Source organism: Papaver somniferum, chromosome 5 (genome assembly GCF_003573695.1).
Source record: "Papaver somniferum cultivar HN1 chromosome 5, ASM357369v1, whole genome shotgun sequence".
NCBI classification, from domain to species: Eukaryota; Viridiplantae; Streptophyta; class Magnoliopsida; order Ranunculales; family Papaveraceae; genus Papaver; species Papaver somniferum.
Genome location: NC_039362.1, coordinates 178,875,982 through 178,899,199, shown reverse-complemented (window position 1 = coordinate 178,899,199; position 23,218 = coordinate 178,875,982). Strand labels below are relative to the sequence as shown.

The following is a 23,218-nucleotide window of genomic DNA, read 5'->3' as shown; positions in this document are numbered from 1 at the left end:
GTACTTGTGTCTTACCGGTTGGCACAGTACAATCAACAGTGAATTCCAGGTTGGCATCTGACCTCTACAGTACCTTCCGGTGGAACCTAAAATTAACATTTAATCATTCAGTGAGTTAATGACCCAGCTTGTTGCTATTGTGCTAGTGGCCACTTACTAGTCACATAACTTCCAACTGAGTCATTGGAGGGAATCTTATCCATCAGATCTTCCACGTCATACTAAATATAACGAATCATTCTCAATCGTTGATGACACAATAAGATTATGGGTATGGGGGTCTCATGGCATCACATTCTCCATTCAATCTCCTATAAATAGGACTTCAATTTGCTCATACAATTACAAACACAACCACACTGTTATATTCATTTCGAAGTTCAAAACTTCAATCAACTTAACTAGGTGCATAATTTTCTTTCATTTCTCTTCTCTAATGGCAATTTCGGAGCCAGAATCACACGTAAGAAAAAGCGTGGAAATGCTTTACGATTCGCTGAAACATGGAGATACGGAAACTGTTGCAAAACTGTTGGCTGCAGATTTAGAATGGTGGTTTCATGGACCTCCTGGTTGTCAACATATGATGAGAATGCTCACGGGAGAATCAATGGATTTGGAATTCAAGTTCAAGCCGAGAAGTATAACGGTCATCGATGGCCGCGTAATTGTGGAAGGTTGGGAAGGTAATGAAGCTTACTGGGTACATGTTTGGACAGTGAATGCTCAAGATGGTTTGATTACTCAATTCAGAGAGTATTTCAATACATGGATCACCATTAGAGATTTAAGAATAGGTTCTATATGGGAGATTAAGCAGATCAGGCCAACAGTTTGGCAAAGTGAACCTCAAGAGCATCTTAAACGTTCGTTACCCGGTCTCGTGTTAGCCATTTGATGCCATGCATGATAATCATGTAGATCATCATCATCATTAGTTACTAATTGTAATTTTGTGTAAGAAGTTGGGTTTTATAAATTTAATCAACGAAATGGTTTGTTTGCATTAATTATTGTTGTTTTAGTCGGTAATTTCCATTTAAGCACGTCATAAACCAACATGAGAACCAACCGATTCAACTCAACATACCGTTTGGTCGTACTATTGGATGGCAAAATGACTCAATCAATGAATATTGATGATGTCCAAGGCGTAGTACGAAAACATTATCTCTTTTTAATGGCTGCTAATTTTGTATAAACCAATGGATATTTCTTTAGACAGTGAAGTTGGCGATGAATATGCCATTTCTTTTGAGCCGTAAAAAACAAATGGTTGTCGGAAAAATATTTAATGGGGGTGTTTTCTAATGGGGGCATGGGGATAAATCATGCCTCGTCCGTGCATGCAACTAGATTTGACTAATCAATCATTTCTTTTCGTTTGCTAATAGTTCGATTTGGCTTTGTTAATTTCCATAAATATTACCGAATGAACGAGAAATTCCATAAACATTACCAAAATCAAGGAAAAATAATTCTGATCAACTGTGTTAGTAACTTTTCATTGTCTGGGTTGGCTTTCAACAAAAAGTTTCAAGAAAGATGTTACTGAAATCAGAGATAATGAGAATGACTTTCCTAATCACTTGAGTTGAGGGCAAGCATGTTGTTCTATTCTGTTTTGTTCTGTTGTCGATGGGCTATTTCAAATGGGGAAGAGAATAAACAAAGTGTGTGGATCTATTCCCATCGAATCTATTGCAACCAGGGCATATAGTCTCGTGTTTGGAATATATTTGTGCCAATTTATGATCCCCACATGTACTAAATTGTTGATTGTGATTTTCCCATGAAAATTAAAAGGAATAATGTACAATTTAGTTGGAACTATTATGAGACTCTTCGAAGGAAGTATTTTGTTCTATTCTGTTTGTAATTTGCATGGCTGTTTTCAGAGGGAATGGGATAAATTGTATGCTTCTATTATCATCTCAATTACAGGGCATATACCAAGGAATATGTGTATACTAACGTTTAGTCCACAACTCCACATAGTCTAATCTGATTTCAAGTAAAGAACATACTCTGTGCTCCTTCTTTACACAAATTTTTTCCATGGCTGCTATTTAATGCGGGTACCAATCAGCTTGTCGGTGTATTTTGTTTTTGCTTTTTTTTTTTTGTAAATTAGAAATTCATTAAAAGGACTAACTTAGAAAATCAGCCGATAAAACTTTGAAATCAATAAATAACATTGTTATAAAGGTTCATAATATCTTGAAGTCAAGAATGGTGTTGCACATGGTATTGCAAGAAAAGGCTAGAACTAGTTGTGCTAGTTTTGTTTTCTATGATGCGTTCCCTCCTGATATCAATTGCTGGGTAAGTAGGGATCGAGTCTACAAACAGCTTAAATAAATTTCATTTATGAATCAAAAAGATGATAATATCTTGAAGCCAATAACTCTCTGACGCGTTTGAACTTGCGAATATAGTTCCGAAGGGTTGGTCTGCAAAAATCCTCCATAAGTGCCTTAAAGCCAGATCAACCGCTGTTAATGTTAAGAAAAACCTTCCAATATGTTAGTGTGTGCAAGATGCATGCACCTGTAGGTATCTATCAGATTAGCCGAGTCTTCTGTATAAATAGTAGTTGGTTACTCTCGTCTCGCCTAGTGAAATTGTATGCACCAATTCGCTAATGCTATCATGGTATAAGCAGGTTCTAGTTTAACAACATCCATCCTTGGGTTTCATTTTCACTTTCCGAAATACCTTTCGTGCTCCAATTTCATAAAATGATACGGACTACGGAGTACAATTTTTTTTTTTTTGTTTAGTTGAAATGAAGCTTCCATCGGAAAATCACAACGTCGATATATTTCGATTGCTGACTAGAGTTGTACAATACCCAACCCATCAAACCGAACCTGCCCGCATTCGATGAAACTGTGGGTTTCTAAACCGAACCTACTCGTAGCGGCTTAGTATACGGATATAAATCTAAAATCCCGATATAGATGGTTGGATTTATGGTTTGATGTTAAAATCGACCGAACCCGCCTGTAATAAACCGATAATTACAGTCGTTGACGAAAAATTAATCCTAGCCCCCGAACTTTCCATACCCTGTAATCTAAAACATGTGTATGGGTGTATGATTGATCGTTGAATGTATGTAGGGTACAACTATAGACATTATTGGTGAAAAACTGGTATGAGATACCGTAAGTAGTCTTTCCAGGAAACATATGGCGTGTACATTTTTTAATCTTTTTTTGCTAGAACCTCAACCGGGCCATTTCGAAACCCTAAATCGATCTATCCGTATCGGGATGGGTTTAAAGGCGAATCGAAAATAAGTCGGGCAGGGTAGGCTTTAAGTTGTAAACCGAGGTATTAGCGGGTTGGTAGTAGGTTTTCGATGAAACCCGAACCAACCGCCCCATGTGCAGCTCTATTACTAACGACAGTATCACTTAGGACTTCACCATCCTTCCCTACTAGAGTCAACCAGGGACGGACCTAATAAGGGGATAACCCAAGTTATAGAAACCTGTTTTGAGGCATACTCATTTTTTTTGAGGCATACTCATTCATTATACTATCTGGGGTGGGTTTATAAGGGGTGTCTAAAGGTACTGCAATTACCTATATATCCTTAAACAATTTAAATTATCAGAGTGCCCTTATCATCAAAAACCTAAAATCAAAAATCAAAATAAACTTTAAACTCAAACATCTTGGACTCAAATTCAATCAAGAAATTGATCAAGCAAAGCAAACACGAATCGAAGTGAGCGATGTTGGAGTGCGAAATACAAATCTCAATTGCTCTTATATGTATTTTAGAATGTATGTGTAACAAACCCATCTTGTTTTTGATTGATTTTATTTTGTTTGATCGATAGAATATGATTTCAAAGATGAAATTAGGATTTTCAGAAGATCAGTTCGGCTGATCTTGGAGTATCAATTTTGAGCCGAACCTAGTGTATGCTTTAGAGAAACACTATGTTCGGCTAATGCGACTTTGCTAGATTTTGTTCGAATCAGCCGAACCAAAATTCGTCAGTTACAGAGTGAAGTTCGGCTGATAACTTTTCAGCCGAACCTCAGTTTTTTGAAAATATACCTAGGTTCGGCTGATAACTTTCCAGCCGAACCTCAGTTTTTTGAAAATATACCAAGGTTCGGCTGATAACTTTTCAGCCGAACTTCAGTTTCAGCCGAACTGTTCATCTGGACAGTAGATCTGGGTTTTAAAAATTAAATTTTTTGACAGATTCAACTTATAAAAAGAAATTAAACCTCGTATAAAAGTCTACCTATGATTTGAATCACACATTTTGGTCACTTCTAATCATTAAAATTTCAAAATTCAAAACCCAAGTTTTTTTCACTTCTTCTTCTTCCTCTCAAGAATCCCAACTCTCTCACATAAATTTGATTTATCTACTAATTCACCACTAATAATATAATTTTTAATCAATCCTTAAAATTCATAGCTAATCAAATCTAATCATAATCATTAACACCAATTATGTAAGGATAGTTATGCCATTATCAAAAAGGGTGGATAAGGGGTGATGTTATTTTTTATTTGGTGACCCTATTTTGACATTATTTAGTATGCCTCAAAACAGGTTTCAAGTTATAGCCCCTTCCTAATTTTGGCCCAACAGTTTTTATTTACGAATTTTTTCTCAAAATCCACATCCAGCCCACGGATAGTTATAGTTAGCCATGCAGATTTTAGCCCAGATAGCTTTTAGACTGTGCATGAGTGAATCAAAACTAATATTTTCCTTGAAATATGATTTTTTTCACTATATTTGTTTTCTCCCTTTTCTTTCATAAACATTAAATTCCTTTTACCAATCACCTTTTGTTAATAGGTTTTGATAATTAATTTATATTTTAATTGTCTATTTATCTAGCTTTTTATAGCTAAATCCAAGTTATTTATAAAATTATCGGTTAAAAAAAAATTGTTGCAATCTCAGACGGTATTGACAACTAACAATGTTACAGTCCTACACAAGTGACATTTCTGGGCCCATTCTTGGAGTCTATAGTGACGTGAACTATGAAGATTGTAGGATCGAGCAAGAGAGAGGATAGCACAAACGCGGAAGCAATAAACGATTACATTGATAATTAATTCGTTGTACAATTCTCATGGATCAACAACCTACTTATAGTTTCAGAAACTTGACGATCACTCAAAGCAAACTTTCCAAACAAAGATAAAACTTTAAACAAAGACACTTTCCTAACATAAACCAAACTCTAAATAGAACTTTTCTAGAACTCTCTAGAACTCAAACACCTTGCTTCTCAAGTAAATTCAACTTTCATAACGTGACTATGTTGTGTCAACTGTTCCTGTTGATCCAACTTGACTGCATCAAATGCAGCAGTTGATCCATACTCTTCTTCAGACTGTGTCAACAATACTTGTTGATCCAACGCCAAACTTCATCATATCTTGATTTAACTTCCAACAAAGATTTGGCTACCATAATTGATAACATCTATTTATTTATTCATATATTTGAGCGGATAAAATCTAGTAAATTGCTAGAATGGGCTTTGGTGATAAGTGGAGGTCTTGGATGAAGTGTTGTGTGGAGCTGGTTAGATTTTCAATTTTGGTAAATGGCTCTTCAACTTGTTATTTCAAATCGAAGAAAGGAATTAGACAAGGAGATCATTTATCTCCTTTCTTATTTCTTCTTGTTGGGGAAGCTCTATCTTATATGATAAAACAAGCTCAAGAACAAGGTTTGATATCTGGATTTCAAGTGGCTGCTAATGGTACTTCTGTGAGTCATATGCAATTTGCAGACGACACTCTCATCTTTCTAGATGCTGACATGGATCAAATTAAGAACTTAAGACTTCTTATTTTATCTTTTGAGCAGTTAACAGGTTTAAAGATTAATTTTGCAAAAAGTGCAATTTATGGTGTAGGCTATGATGGAGACATTGAGCAGTTCTCTTCATTTTTGGGGTGTTATACTGGCGTGTTACCTACCACTTACTTGGGTCTACCTTTAGGTGACAAAAGTGGAGGATATCTAAAATGGGATAAAGTCATTGAGAGCTTAAAAAGTTGGCAGGTTGGAAAAAGACCATTCTAAGCAGAGCAGGTAAGATCACTCTCATAAATAGTGTATTGGAAAGTCTTCCTGTCTGCTATATGTCCCTTTTTGTTATTCCATCTTCAGTTGCTAAAACTTTAGAGAAAATAATAAGGGATTTTCTATGGAATGACAATAAGGGAAATAAGAAGATGCATCTAGTTAAATAGCCAACACTTCAAAAGAGGAAAAAGTTTGGTGGTCTTGGTATTAAGAGTCTCAAAAAAAAAAAGAATAATGGACTGCTTACTAAATGGCTTTGGAGGTTTGCAACTAAGGATGCTGTTTTGTGGAAGAATATCATTGTAGAATAATATGGGATTGATTTCTATGGTTGGTTCTCTAAAATCCCTAAAATCACTTATGGCAGGTTTCTTTAAATTTGGAAGTGTATAATGAAATGCATTTTTATTCTTAAAAGTCATATTCGTTTCAAAGTGAACTCTGGTAGTAATATCAGTTTTTGGAACGATGTCTGGCTAGATGATGTTCCTTTAAGCACTAAATATCCTCATTTGTTCACAGTTTCAAAATCAAAGGAGTACAAAGTAGCTGAAGTGTACAATGCATATACATATACCTGGAATTTATTAGTTCCTAGAAGACTAAATTCTTTTGCCAAAAATGAACTTACTTCTATTCAGAGATGTTTGAGTTTGGTGGTTTTAAACAATGCATCTCTAGATGAAATTTATTGGTCTATTGGCAGTAAGGGGAAGTTTTAAGTCAGATCAACTTATGATGCTCTAACAGTCACTCCTTCAGATCAAGAAAACAACACATTTTCAAGTTCATTTGGGAGCAAAGACTGCCTCCAAAAGTTGGCTTCTTTCTGTGGACTTTGGCTCATGATAGCTTACCTACCAGAGATATGTTAAGAAGGAGAGGAAACAATGTTTCACAATCTTGTGTTTTCTGCACTCAGCATGAATCAGTTAGGTATCTTTTTACTCATTGTGAATTTGCAGGAAGAATTTGGAGTTATTTTAAGGACAAATTGAAGTGGAGCTTTGCAATTCCTGAAGAATTATTTAACATGTTAATGTCCTGGGATATTTAACTGCCTTATCCTCAACAAATTGAAATTTGGCATATGATTCCAATTTCAATCATCTGGTGCATTTGGAAGGAAAGAAATGAGAGGGTTTTCCAGAATAAGTCAAGCACTGAAACTACTATGCCCCATGAAATCAAGTACACTATTTTCTTATGGTATCTGGTTTTTAAAAATCTTGATTCTACAAGTTTTCAAGATGTTTTAGCTAGTTGTCCCAAAATGTATTTGATTATCTGTGACTTTTGAAGTAGTTTGTTACTTCTTTAGTCTTCCTCTTTTCTTTCTTTTTTTTATTGTTTTCCTTGAGGGTGGTACAAGCCCTTTTGTACACTCTCTCTTTTTGATCAATATTTTCATCTTTACAGATCAAAAAAAAATCTAGTAAATTACGAGAGGTAAAATCATTTTCTATTTCTGATTTTATTTCCAATTAATTTGTTACCTCTTCACACATTCCAACATCTTAACAATGTAATGTCCAAGCATTTGTTCGGATGTTCATGATCTCATTTTCAATTAAGGTCTATTAACCATTTCAGCACCTACTAGAACTCCCAAAAAAGTCAGTGTTGAGATCATTAGTCCCAAAAAAAATGAAAAGTTCAAGATCCTGAAGTTTATGAACCTTAGGCTTTCCTAACCTCGCAAGCTGGTTTTAGAGGTTGGTTATGCCTATGGAACTTAAACTGATATCAGAGTAAAGTAGATTATTTAGGCAAGTCATTTTACCCGTACCTTTACTCCGTGTCACCCGATTTAATATCCACGTGTTAGACCCAATGAGGCTACACGTGAGAAGGCGTGCTGAGATTATTAGTCCCGTACCATATAAGAAGTTTAAGATCCTGCAGTTTAGACCTAACCTTGAAATCCAGTTTTCGAGGTTAGTTAGGTTCATGAAGCTTAAAAGTCAGTAATACCCAATCAAACTTATTCTCAGAACTTATATCATTCTACAGGGACTGTGCAATACTGTTGTTGCAGTTTTTAGTCAACGGAGAACTGTGAAGGATAATAGTCCCACATTCATAAGATATATCCCCTTAATAAACACTAAATATAACATGGAAGGGCCACTCCATTCATTTCCAGTTAGTTTCGAGTTGGATGCCCGCAAACTTAAACTTGGTATTAGAGCTAGGCATATACACAAATAAACTCAACGGCTACCCATATGGAGAATTCCACGTGCTAGAGAGAGTGCTCTATACATGAGAGGGCGTGCGAAGGATAGTAGTATCACATTGATAAGATCCCCTTAATAAACACTAAATATAATAGGGAAGCGTCATTTCACTCATTGCCAATTGGTTTTGAGTTGGACGCTCGCATACTTTAACTAGAACCACATAACCCGGAATTTCCTTCGATTCAAAGGGACTTGGTGGGAAAGTTTGAAGTTGATTGCCTACTGGTAATTTCACCTTTAGCAAGCTAAAAAGGAGGTGTTGCATACTGAAACAGAAGATAAGCATGTCAATTAAATAGGGATCTCTCATGTCGATTCATCATGCGATAGTTCTAATGCTTCAAGATATATAAGATTCTCCAAAGTTAGTGAGATACTAGACCTGTTAAAGCATTGTGTTAAGGAGGTATGTTACTCTTTCTTCTTCAAAGTTGGATACATTATCTGCATAATTGTAAGTTTTGACAGTTCTTGTACATTCTTTTATTTTTTGATCAAAAATCATTAGGTGGTCTTAGTGTGATTAATGTATAATTTTTGTCTCATTTTATCTTTCTATAATAATTTTTATAATAAGAGTAACGGTTTATTAAGATTAAAAACAAACAAAATCTTGTGTGTTTACCTCTCGTATTCATCAATTTGGTGTTGTATGCTTATGTTTATCAATAAAAATAGTGAAAATTAACATGAGTTCCCATGGATAAAATATTTAGTTGTGATGTAACAATGTCCAAAGGTGCGTATTGCATGGATTCCACGCCCCTAAGAAAATTTGAATCTCCCATTAGTAACATTTAAGATTAATTCACATTGTAACCAAAGAAAAGGTCTTTGAATCATGTACCACTAGCTAGTCAAAAGGCACGCACGATGGACATATCATTTTGCTCCGAATAAATTTAAGTTTTTCGTTTCGTGATTTTTATTTTCGCGAAAGCAACCAAATAGTCAATGTCAGCTATTGGTCAATGGTCAAAGTCAACTATCAACACCAAGTGCTCACAACCCATTTCAAGCTAGTAACTACAAAAAGTAATTCCAATTTAAAATCAAATTTTCCATTTAATAATTTTCAATCATAAATATCCTTATACATCAAGAATGTGTATTCATATATATTTTTTTACATAATATATATGTATGGTAACTCTTATTTTTCTGAGACAGAAAGATTTCCTTATATATACACAATATATTTCGTGTACATTCCTTTTTTTTTCAACACTGCCGTTAGTCACTAATATTTTTCGTGTGTTTACTTCTCACTTCTTTTGAGAGACAACGTCAAATTGACCATCGCTGAATACATATTCAAGAAAAATTTACTTTACTTGTAATCAATTTCTCCCACGATGGTAACATATGCCCTAGAATAGTCTTCATTAAACTTGTGGAGAACCGGTAAGTCCTCCTCAGATTAGGAATTGATAACTCTTTTTGAAGAAAACCTGAAATATCGAAGTCATCATCCAATGTGCCTACAATCGTCTTAAGGTCATACTTGGATATATATATATATCTTTGTCGTACAACTTAAGTATAAGATTCAACTCATGAAGAAGACGGTCTGATAAGAATGTAGATCATGTATTGCTTGAACTCGAGTAATCTTCGACCATGTTGTTGACAAATTCATCCATAATTCTCTCACACTCTGATCACTCTCTAAAAGTCCTAGCTTTTCGGCATCTTACTTGAATATGCGACTGCATTCTTGAATATGCGCCTGCATCAAATAAATTGATCATCAAAAGATATCAGACATCTAATACGTGATTCAGAATGCGCCTTAAAAACCATACCTCCCTTAAAGATTAAGGTACTGTATGAACCTTCGTTATAGACCTCTGTATACTTTGTCTTCTTTTTCATTATTTGTTTGTTTTATACGACAATAACATTATTGAAATTCACGGTATATAAACTCCCTTGCTCTAGGATCGTAAGCATTTGTCACAAAGAACTCTATCAGAGTTGTTATTAAATATGTTTGGTGATCATATAACCTGATACTTTGTTAGTTGAGAAGATGTATGTGTAATGTCTCTACCAAAGCATAACCCTTAAAGATCATCCACATTACCCCGTGAGCACAAACCCATCTTGAATTGGAATATATAATTATTTAGCTCGTCATTAAATATTTGATTATATTTTCACTTGAAAAGAAACATAAAAGTCCTTGCACACATATTCGTAAAGATACTTTGCACTCTTTACACTACTACAACTTTCTACAGTTGATGTGGCAATTGTAATTCAGTGATAACCACGGGTTATAAGGCATAACAAATCTGTTATTTGCGATAAAATTTCTACTAATTTGTATAGTACTTCTATTATCGTCTTCGCATTGTACAATATATTGGGAAAACTGTTTAATAAATCTTATCTTACACTTTCTATTCTTTATTTGCTTGTTGACACACAAACCATGACTCATCCATCTCTTCACACAGTTATATCGGGCTCGATATTTACCTGGATTAGGGAATTATTCCCTAACTATATGATCAAAATCACCCGAACCTTGTAACTTGTCTTTAGCTTCCAAAATGATCAAAATATGGACATGTAGTAAACCTCTTTTCCGAAACTCAACCAGGTACACTAGGGCCATATCTTTGAAGAAAAGCATGCACACTTTCAAGATTATTATAAATTTGGGTACTGATGCAAGCTTATGATTGCTTGATAAGCTTGGACTGGAAAAAAACTACACTTGAATTACTCATGCCCGCTGCAAAAATGAGATACATTTTTCATAATTATAAGTTTTCTTTATCTTTAAATAGTTGAAACAAACCTTGGGCTTGCGATTGCGACAACATAGCCCTATACGAGTTATTAGCTACCAACACAATAAAAAAAGTTCTTGTACATTCTCCTTTGTTTAATATATTTCTCTTTTTTAATCAAACATCATTAAGTGTGCTCTTGGTGTGATTAAAGTACAATTGTTGTTTGATTTTATTTTTCCGTAATAATGTACGTGAAAAAAGTAACAATTTATTAATATTAAAAATGAAGTAAAATTTTGTGTGTTTACCTTGTTATAGGTCGTATTAATCTATTTTTTATTGTGTGCTTATGTTTATAAGTAAAAGTAGTGAACCTTAACATGCGTTGTACTGGTTATTCAATTTGTTTAGGGTGTACCAATATCCAAAGGTGTATCTTGTACAAATTCCACTCCCCCAAGCAAATTGTTATCTCCTATTATCAGTATTCGAAATTACTTCACATTATTGTGGCCGAAGAAAAGGTCATTGAATTATGTACCATTTTTTATTCTTTTTTTTGTCATCATTGTGACATTTGTCAAACTCGATAACTCTAACCAGATACTGTTTCGAGGATGATTTTGTGTGAAAATCAAATGGTGCGTAAGGAAACCTTGATATTAGTGGGACAAAAGATTTAAAATGGGCTTCGTTCTTTTTTCACACGAGTTTATCCACAAAATAATCTCAGTCAACCAAGCATTGATGATATTGAATGGAGAATCCACATTAGATTTGGTTACTAATGGGAAAATCTAAGGCGCATTAATAATTGTAGATCTAATTAGATGTCTTAAATTTATTAAAAGAACTATCTAAAGGTTTAACTAGTCTCTAGTACAAAGATATTTGTCATAAGAAAATGGAATCTCATTAGATATACTTTACGTAGTTTTTTGTCATTACTATGGAATTTATCAAGATCGACCAAATAAAAATCTACATTATATTTGGTAATTAATGATAAAATCTAAGTCATGTATATACGAAAAATGTTGCTAATAGGCGGTATCGATTTGCTTAGGGGTGTGCCAAAATCCGGATAAGATAATACATCTATTACCTTAAGGTTGTTAATAATTCCAAGCAATATAGTACCCCCATTAGCAACCATGTCAACAACGATCGACTTAACTGTCTTACATTTATTACAACAAATAGTGCAAATTGTTTAAGTAGGCTTCAGTTTTATATAATTATTGCTCAGTACTAGTAAGCTAATAGTTGTGGAAATCATCTATGGGTTATTATATTGTTGGTTTGGTCTTTGTAGTCATTGTTTTTATTCTGAATTTGGAAAACCTTGAAGTTGATGGAATATAAATCACATCAAAGGAAGAAGAGTTAGAGTATGAAGAACGACTCAAGATACTCAATAAACCTCCTGTTAAGACAATTTATGTAAGATCTAAAATAAAATCGTGATGCATGCCAACTTAACAATTACTTGTTGTATTGAAAACATATTTAATTATTGTTTGTTGTTTTGATGTATAGTCATCATGGGGTGATATCTACGATTGTATCGACTTTTACAAACAACCAACGTTTGATCATCCATTACTGAAGAACCATAAAATTTAGGTTTGTTTAGTATCTCAATTAGCATATATTTTACATTTTTATATTTATCTTCCTAATGTGCAATGTGATATAAGGTGGTTAATTTTTATTTCATAAGTGAATTAAAGGTTATTTTTCTAGATGAAACACAATCTGGAGTCAAAAAGAGGTAGTGGTGAAACATCAATTTTTCCAACTAAGGTAGACACATGTCCAATAGGAACAGTACCCATACGGAGGACACTAAAAGAAGATTTAATTAGAGCTAAATATTTGTCATCATCAAATGAACTCATATCTGGAAATACACGAGAATATGTAAGCATATATCTTGTCTTTATTATATCACTGATTTAGGGTATATATCATTTCAATTCAGTTGTTTATTTTTACCTTCTCTAATGTACATCAAGAATTTCTCAGTTTGCAGGTGTTGTATATCAAAATAAAGGGGAAAAATTTTATGGGGATACCGCCAACATAAGCATATAGAAACCACATGTAAACCCTGACCAATACAGTTTAGCTGAAATCTCTCTACGATCGGGATGGAATGATGAATACAATAGAATACATGTTGGATAGACGGTATGTTAATTAAATTCTTCATGTTTGAACTAGAAGCAAGATAGTCATAGTGAGAATATTATCATTTATGTATATTTAATTTGGCAGAATTTGACATCCAATTTTATGCATATTTATCAGGTGAATCCTATATTGTATGATAATGACACCAATGTTCGAAATTTTATATATTGGACAGTAAGTTCTAAATTATATGATAATATAAAACATTTTTCTTATTCATTAATTATGTGTTCTCGTTAATAGATAATTTCTCGTTTTTAAGTTAGTATATGCTATGAAGTTTTATACTTATCTAAGCAACCCAACTCATTAATTTTAACAGATAGATAATGGCAAGCAGACACGTTGTTATAATACTCTTTGTCCTGGATTTGTTCAAGTTGATCCACAACATCCACCAGATCTACCTTTAAGAGTCACTTCTGTTTACGATGACAATAGGGTTGAAATACATTCCCATATATATGTGGTAAGTAAATCCTATTGCTATAAAATATCATTTGATTGAAATAGCTAATACAACCGCTGATAATGACAAAATTTATTTGTTCTTATGAGCCTTTATATTAAATGAAGAAAAGAATGACATATGTTCTTGGGTGTAAAAAAAACTATGACATGAATTATTATGGTTTTCAGGAGGAACTTGGTCGAAGACATACCTTACAATATGGAGGACCCGGAGGAAAGTGCTAGTTAAGTTGGGCGGTGTAGAGTGTTTGTTCTTTAGTTCGTATTATATCAATAAAGAGAAGTTATCAGTGTCGTTTCTCCCTTTTCTATATAATTAGAATTTATGTTTAATATATTCCTGGGCATATAGATACACGTGCAAGATTTATTTTTTGGGAAATGCATTGAATAATAACAAGCGTTTAACAGACCTGGGTAAACAATCATATTATTTGATATGAACCCTTGGGGATTTTCATCCACGGATGGATTTCCTCCAGGATTTGAAAACTTGGGGATTTTCATCCACAAATGGATTTTCTACAGGATTTTTAAAAAATTTGGTCTATGGCTAAATAATAGTCGAACTAGTAGTCAACTTTTTTCCAAAATGGGGAAATTTAGTGGAGATCTAATGAGTATTACATTACTTTAATTCCTAAGGTTGAGAGTATTAGTTTAAGCGATGCTCTTTCTAAACTTGTTTATAAAATTTTGTAGGGTAAAACAGAGTGTCGGATAAGATAATATCTTCAAATCAATCTGCTTTCATAACATAATGACTTTGTATGAAGTTTTACATAAGACTAATAATACTAAAAATGGTTATCGTGCTATAAAACTAAAAGTATCGAAAGCATCTGATAAAATTGATTGGGGGTATACCAATTATATTCTTAATATATTTGGTTTTAGTCGAAGACAGTGTGACTTAATTTTTAAATGCCTATCTATCGTAAGTTATGTTGTTTTACTAAATGGTAGCCTTGGAAGTCTTTACTACTTAAACCATTTAGGGATCTTAGACAAAGAGACCCACATTCTCCGTACTGTATTTACTTATAAATTCATTGCCGAATAGTTCTAGATAATTATTCATGCACAAAGTAATAATAACTCTATTAAAGTTAAGATGAACAAACTTTGTCAAGTGATTTCTCACAGTTTATTTACCGGGTCCGATGATGGTTTCCTATTTTGTAAAGCTGATGTGGTTGAATTTAGAAACTTGATGAATATTGTTGACATTTTAAACTTTTCCTCTAGTTAATTATCATAAATATGGAGTGTATTTTACCAAGCTTTTCCAAAATAAACATTATAAAATCATTTCCAGGATGTTTAGAGCAACTGCAGTGGACGACCAAACCTATAATTATGGTCCAGGGACGAGACGCAGCGGGACGGAGTAAAGATTAAAAGCTGGACCATAACCAAATTCCGGACCATATTTGGTCTGGGACCAAGACCAAAACTATATATAGTGGAGCGGATGTATAATCACCGTTTGTCATCGGGTGTGCATATAAACTACGCCTGTTGTGAAACGTACGTAAAGACACCGCCCCACAAAGAGGCGTGTATATAATTTACGCCTGAATGAGGTGTTGCTGAAATGTTCGCCCGATGGGACGTTGATAAAGTTTACGCCCCACGCCGGGCGTTCATAAACTTTACGCCCCAATGAGACGAAGATTATATCAACGCCCCAGCCCGGCGTATGTATAGTTAACGCCTGTTGTCGAGCGGACTTAATACCTCCGCCCCATTTAAAGCTTCAGAAAATTTTAAAACGTTATTAGACAAATTTGTTTTTGAAATTTTCTTATACCGTTGGTAATTCGAACGTTGAATAAAATCGAACGTTTGAAGAAAATCGAACGTTGGGTAATTTGGAACGTTGGAAAGTTTGGAAGACATTTTCGAACGTTGGAAATTTACTGAGGAAACACCTATATATACACATGAATGGGTGTAACATTTTCCCACAACTAATACTTCAAACTATCTATCACACCAATAAGAAGAAATATTATTTCTGCTTTCAAATCATTTGGAAATGTTTCTGCATTTTGCTTACAATGGCACCAAGAACAACACGAGGTCCAAATTTTACGACAATTGAAGATGTAACAATGTGTAAAATTCATTTATCTATATCTCAAGATCCTAGTGTTGGAGCTGATCAATCAGAGGCGACGCTGTGGACTCGTATCGAGGATGATATTGAACTTTATTTATCTAATAATCCAGAGCGGTCTTGGAGTTCCTGGAAAAAACGATATCAGGGAATAAGTAAAGATATGGCGTTATTTTCGGCAAAAGAGGCAGAAGTGGAAGGTGAATATCATACTGGATGGGGTCCTGGAAAGAAGGTAAGCATTCTTGATTTTTTGAATAAATATTTTCTAATATTTAATAAGCGCCCATGTACTTAGGTGTTTTTAAAAACATTAACATCTTGAAGAAGTGAACAAGCGGTTCAAGGAATGCAACGATGGGAAAAAATTTAAGTACGAAGAGTGCTATCCAATTGTGTTAGAAAATATAAAATATAATCGGCGATCGACTTTTGTATTCGATACGACTCACGATTTGGACACTTATGAGAATAACGAGGAAGATGAGGAAGGACCACAAACAACAACCCAAGGAGAGACTTGTAACGACACAGATGGGGGAGACATAGAGAACACATATCTCCGTAAGATGGGGAAAAAAGCATCAAAAAGATTGAAGAAAACAGGGAGAGAGAGATCCAGTCACCAAGAGGAATTGATGGGAATAATTATTAAAGAACAACAAAATTTCAATACTCATTACCAAGCACAATCAAGATTCAAGATGGAACAAAGAGCAGCAGAGTTTGCAGCAAAACAAGTTGAACATGCGGCAAAAATAGCCAAGCAAGCTGAAGACGAAGAATTTCGCATCATTATGATGGATCTTGAAAAAATGGAACCTGTACAACAAGAGTACTTCCAACTTCGCAGGGCGGACATAGTTCGGAATAAAAGAAACCAATCTTAACACAAAGGCGGAATAGTTCAAACCTTACTTATTTCTCCTATTTAGTGATTAGTAGTATTATTAGTATTATTATGTTTTAATATTTCTTTTTATCTGAACAATTAGCCGTATTATTATGTAATTTTTGGATTTTAAGTTTACTTCCGTTGATTTTAATTAAATTTCTATTTTTTTTTAAACATACGACCTTAATTAAAACTTGAGGATGGTTACATACAAAGAGATAATAGAACGTACAACAAAATCATTTGTCCAAAGTTAATTATTTTATTATTATACAAAGTTAACATACAAAGGAAATGACAAACGACAATTTTTAATTCCCATATTCTACCCATATATGTTCGATCAAGTCATCACGCAAGCGAATATGTGCATCTTTGTTACGCATTGCACGTCGGCGTTGCTCAGCTCTAATTTGGGAAAACTCGTCACTATTGCCTCTTAATATATTAACCGGTGCTGCGTTGCTACGTTGTTCATAAACATGTGGCCAGTCACCGGGTAGACGCTCATCCTCGACTATCATATTATGTAAGATAATACAGGTTTTCATGATATAGGCAAGCACATCTGGATTCCACATTCTTGCAGGTTGTTTGATGATTCCAAATTGTTGTTGAATTACACCAAATCCCCGTTCAACATCTTTTCTTGCACCCTCTTGCATCGATGAAAATATTTCCTTTTTCCTACCAACAGGATGTTTAATGGCCATAATAATAGTAGGAATCTCTGGGTATATGCCATCACCTAGATAATACGGCATATCATATGAATGTCCGTTCACCTCATAGCTCACCGGCGGTGCTTTTCCTGTTACAAGACTTCGAAAAACATATGAACGGTTCATAACATTAATATCGTTGTTAGAGCCGGGCATACCAAAAAAAGCATACCAAAACCATAGGTCATACGACACCACTGCCTCAAACACGATACTTTCGCTCCCTTTATACGCGGTGTAAGCCCCGGATTCTGCCGATGGACATTTATCCCATTTCCAATGCATGCAATCTAGACTACCCAGCATCCCAAGAAATCCCTGGTCTTTGTTTTGCTTGAGAAACAGTTCAATATCACCAGCCATTGGTTCACGCAAATATTCTTTCCCATACACATTTACAATCGTCTTACAGAACCTACGAGTAGCTTCCATCACAGTGGTTTCTCCTATGCGTAAGTACTCGTCTATTGCATCTGCCGCACATCCGTAAGCTAACATTCGTACTGCTGCTGTTACTTTTTGAAAAGGGTTTAATCCTAGAACTCCACAAGCATCGGGATTTTGAACAAAATATCTGTTTGTATTCTTAACACCTTCCACTATTCGGTTAAACAATTGTCGACGCATTCTAAATCTTCTGCGAAAAACATTGGGTGGTTGGTTTGGGTACGGAGAAAAATAGTCGTTCCATAGAAGTGAATCCCCTGACTCACGATCTCTTGGTATTTTGATACGAGTTTGAGGCCATTTTGAATTTGTAATAAGGACTCCAAACTAACGGCCATGTTATTTTGCATAATTGTTATTGCATCATCATCCGAGGAATAAAAAATACTGTTAGAAGAAGAAGATGAAGAAGAAACAGAAGAGAAATAATGAGCGGTTTTCTCATAGTTTTCCATTACTATATGAAGCAGAAAAGAGGTATTGTTATTCATATATTGAGTGATCAGGTCTTTAATTTATAACCCATTTTCAAGAGCATTAAAGTGACAACAGAAGAGAGGTACTGATTTCCAAAAAAGATAAAGTGTTTGTCAGTGACCTGATATGACTATACAATAAGAATGGACGGTGAAAATCCTATACACACTGACTACTCGCTCAAACTTCAGAGGACTACTAAAATGACATCAAACAGAGTAGACTTGAAATGACTAGTCGCTGAAAGAATAGATAAGCATCTAACTATCAGTAGGTCTAGTATGACTACACAAAAAGATAAGAAAAGATAACACCAAAGACAGGTCATCTAAATAGTCATAACAAATTAACCATTCTTATTATCAGTATCCGAAGTCGACGATCTTGGTGCCATAAGAGGAATGTGCGTTCTCGGAGTGGTATTGACTGAGGACATTGTTGAAGGTGATCCTAGATTCATAGCACTCCAAACTTGTGGTGGCATTGTTTGGGAAAAGCAACCGTATCCAAGGGGAGGTTGGACAGTGTGCGGCATACGGAAAAGAGATAGTTGTTACTGCAAATCAACGTTCGCATTATTTAGTCTTTGTATTTCTGTTTCTTTCGACATAATAACGTCCATCCTCTCATTCGTTTGTTTTAATGTAAAATCGCGAAATTGTTGATTAAAATCAGCATTTTCTTGAAATAATGTGTAAGCTTCATGCTGTGAAGAAAAAATAAAATACATAAGTACAAATATACAATACAAAATCGAACGTACAATAAAAAGTCGAAAGTACACTTACGTGGGATAATAGATGTGGAGGAGGGATATGTACATGTTCAGCATGTTGTTCAATTGGTTCCGTATACAAGTCACCGACATACCCATATGTATGGGCTTCCCAAATAGGATGAGTCACATAATCTTTGTAGTTGGTTACTATTCTCCAGTACTGTAAATATATATCATAATCTTTAACAATTTGCACTATCTCTGTTGCATCGACCAAACCTTCTCTTTTTAGGCGTTCAGCTTGAATATTGCCGATATCCCCTATAACTGTGTGTAGTCTTATAGGAACAGCGAAAGTACAATGGTTTTGCCTCCAACACCTTTCACCAAGATACATGTTGTGCTGTACAGTTAGAAAGGGAATAAGAATTTAGTAAGTATGTTATATAGAAACAAAACCATTAAAAATAAGGTACTTGGCATTTAACAAAAATTATTTAATAAAATTTAATTATTAACTCACAATGCCCATGTAAGAAAATATATATCTCGAGTCTGATAGCCGCATAGCCGTGCATCCCATATCAGATGCAAGAACTTCTCTGTATGATTCCCATGGGCGCCATGTCACTTGTTCAGCAGTAAGCTTACTCAGTAAATCCCTACAATGAAAAATATCATTTGTATTCTTCGGTACATTCCATTTAGAAGATACATGCCATTTTTGTTCTGTACTCGCCTCTGGGATTTCTGGTCGACATATTCCCAGATATTCATACCCCCAAAACTAATCCATCAAAATAATTAGCCAATTTAATAACTTAGCAACACAATAAACAATGAAAGGACAAATATACTAGATTAATTGAATACCTCTAATACTTGGAATGGACCACATAGTGCCTTCTGTCTCCTCCCAGATAAACGGAGTGCCGCATACAATTTCGAAAACGCGGCACCACCCCAGTCATACGTGGATACTACATCAATATTTTCAAAAGCAGCTAACCATCCAGCATCAATATAGGTCTTTGCATTAGAAAAGAAAAAATATCCCAAAACATACATGAAAAAGGCAATTGCTACTCTATGAGCAAGGGTGATATCATTTTCAGCCGCAACCAACTTGTCTTCGAAGAAATATGACCTAAAATAATTGTAATTGAATTTGAAACCCACGACGGTGCTTTTGGACTGAACGTGACATCTTGGATATCCGGAAAGATATGCTCACGAACATGTTCAAATTGGTACTTCCCCGAATCATAAGGAACATCAGGCCCATCACCGATACTCAGTCCAGTCAACATGAGCCAATCTAGGGGGGTGAATCCCATATCAACAAATGGGAAGTGAAAAGTGTTTGTTGTATCCAAAACCGCTCAGCAATATAATCAACCATTGTATGGTTGGTTTCGCTACATTGTATGTTCAGTAAATTTTTCCATCCCGCTTTTTCAATAATATATTTAGCTCTAGGACAGTGTTGTGAAATAGTTTGATAGTGATGAATTACCGATGCTAGAGATCCACGATGTTGATACTTCAATTTGTGCTCCCCTGTAAATGTGATGTCCATAGTAGCGTGCGGTTTATCATCTTGCAGTATAGGAAACCTCCCTAACCGGGGAATATCAACCTCCTTAATTTTACCAGTACTGATTAAGTTATAATCCTCTTCGGCTACAAATTTTTGTTTCTTGTTCGTCTTCATGCGACCATTGAACCGCGCTGTGAATTTGTTCAACATCTATGCACACACAAGATAGATGCAATTAGACCAACCCGCGCCATTTCATATTTTTATTAGTCCAACACCATTTATATTCCAAATACTATAAAAATCCTTAACACAAACTATATCAATTCCAAAATCTATAATTCTACGAACACAAATGAAATCGTCACCGATGCATTTTGAAAATCATTACAACATTCCACAACCCAATTTAATCACTTCAAGATTCCATAAAAATCACTAAAAAATCAATTCCATACATATAAATTAGCTCTTCTACATATGTAACACACAAAATGTACATAACTACAATTTTTGGCATAACCACGTGAATTGTAAAAACACATATTAATCTACATATTTGACAAAATTTCATAAAATCTTTTAGCCTAATTCACATGAACATCAAAAATAAACCAAAAAACAACTAAAATTAATCACCTCAAAATTCAATAAAAAACAATACAAATTCAATTATTTTTAACCATATTCACATATGTACAAATCATCTCTTCTACATATATAACACACATAATCTACATAACTACCAATTTTTACAGTAGCCAAAAATTTTAAATCTATTCCACCCACAAATTAGATCTTCTATAACTATTTTAAAATTTCTTTTAACCAAATTTACATAACCATCAAATATGGTTTTTTTCACATACATATTAATCTCTAAAATCATAAAACACACATACCCAATTATATTTAATCAATTTCATATTCATATTTGTTCTTTAAAACCCAATTTTATATAAACTAATTTTAACAAATAAAACCCTAAATAAATTTCACAAAAATACGGATAAAAAAAAAGAGATTAAGCAAAAAGAAACATACCTCTTTTCTAACCGGGATTCATCAAGTATCTCGTTTTTTTTTTTTCTCTTTTCCTGCTAGTTACTGTGATGTGTTTGTGGGCGGTAGAAACAAAGAGGAGGTAGAAAAGAAAAGAAGAAAAGAAAAGAAGAAGACGAAGAAGATTAGGGTAAAGACCAAGTGAACACGTGTGCTATACGTGGTGGTTTCTCTTTGTCCACACGTTCTCGATACGTGTGTTAATACAAGTCGAACACTATACGTATGCCTGACAAGGGGCGTTGATTATACGTTCGCCTAAATGAGGCGTTGATTATAGGTCCGCCTGAATGAGGCGTTAATTATACGTCCGCCAGTGTGAGGCATTGATTATACGTACGCCTGAGTGAGGCGTTGATTATACGTCCGCCTGAGTGAGGCGTTGATTATACGTACGCCTGTAGGAGGCGTTGATTATACGTACACCTGAATGAGGTGTTGATTTACCCGTCCACCACACCAGGCGTAGATTATACCTACGTCCCTTCTCCGAGCGTTAACTATATGTACGTCCCACAACGAGCTTATTCTTTACCAACGCCCCACAACCAGCGTAAACTATATCTACGCCTCTTCGGGACGAAGATTATATGAACGCTCCACATGCAAGCGTAGATTATACATCCGCTCGACTAAATATACTCCACTGCCTTAACGTCACACTCCAGACTACTCTCAAATTTGATCGTTTGTTTTGGTCTTTGATCTTTGGTTATGATCGTACCATTGTGGACGCTCTTAGAGTTCAAGAATATATGGATACCCATGTGTTCTTTTATAGAAATGGGGGTTTAAATCCGGACAATTTTTTTGGGACCATTTTCTTTTTGAAGGGGACCGTGATTTTATTTTTGGTAAGACATTTAGAAGTAAAATGAAGCCACCCATTATCAAAATATTTATGTTAATACCAAAATTACCTTTCCCAATTAAGTTTGTGTAATGATTAGTTTAATGATTATGTTAAGTTAATTAATAATTAGTATAAGATTAAATCAATAAAAAAATTTTGAAGTTAAGTTATTAATAGTGAAGTCAATTGAATGTGAACTTTCAAACTACCCGGGCATACTTCAAATTTAGTTTATTGTTGCTTGAATTGGCCAAAATTTTCTAAAAATGAGAAATTTTATAGATTGATTTGGGCTAAGTCAAACACGTTCGGCTACAAGATCTGAAGAACAAGTAGCCTAACTTATCTGCAGATGTAGTTCGGCTAATATTTATGAAGGCACGGGTAGCCGAACATAATTTTAATGGAGTTTTTCCTTTCAAAGAAAAGTTCGATTAGGAGAAAAAAATTGCAACGTAACCATACTTAATATATAGTGATTCAGAGAAAAGTTCATTTAGGGGAAAAAAGTTACGACGTAATCGAACTTTTATCTGAAAGTTCGGCTTGGATTTTATTTTTTTGCGAAATAGCCGACATGTTCTTCGTGTTCTTTCCAGAAGGTTCTGTTAGTTCGAGAAAGTTTTTTCACAAAAT

General features: G+C 34.5%; 2 protein-coding genes and 1 long non-coding RNA gene across 3 annotated transcripts; all 3 read left to right on the top strand.

The window, feature by feature from the left end:
• Positions 1 to 330: 330 nt before the first annotated feature.
• On the top strand, positions 331 to 1,024 carry LOC113278237 (wound-induced protein 1-like). Its single transcript, XM_026527132.1, has one exon. The coding sequence runs from the start codon at positions 437 to 439 to the stop codon at positions 896 to 898; it is 462 nt and encodes a 153-aa protein (XP_026382917.1). The 5' UTR covers positions 331 to 436; the 3' UTR covers positions 899 to 1,024.
• A 4,507-nt stretch (positions 1,025 to 5,531) lies between these two features.
• LOC113280196 (uncharacterized mitochondrial protein AtMg01250-like) lies at positions 5,532 to 6,089 on the top strand. Its single transcript, XM_026528851.1, has one exon. The coding sequence runs from the start codon at positions 5,532 to 5,534 to the stop codon at positions 6,087 to 6,089; it is 558 nt and encodes a 185-aa protein (XP_026384636.1).
• A 7,158-nt stretch (positions 6,090 to 13,247) lies between these two features.
• On the top strand, positions 13,248 to 13,674 carry LOC113284656. The gene is made up of 3 exons (XR_003328296.1): positions 13,248 to 13,272; positions 13,393 to 13,449; positions 13,598 to 13,674. It is a non-coding gene; the product is annotated as an uncharacterized LOC113284656 (long non-coding RNA).
• The last annotated feature ends 9,544 nt before the right edge of the window (positions 13,675 to 23,218 follow it).

Coding starts and splice junctions, on each gene's coding strand:
- LOC113278237 (XM_026527132.1), top strand. CDS start 437: ATGGCAATTTCGGAGCCAGAATCACACGTAAGAAAAAGCGTGGAAATG.
- LOC113280196 (XM_026528851.1), top strand. CDS start 5,532: ATGGGCTTTGGTGATAAGTGGAGGTCTTGGATGAAGTGTTGTGTGGAG.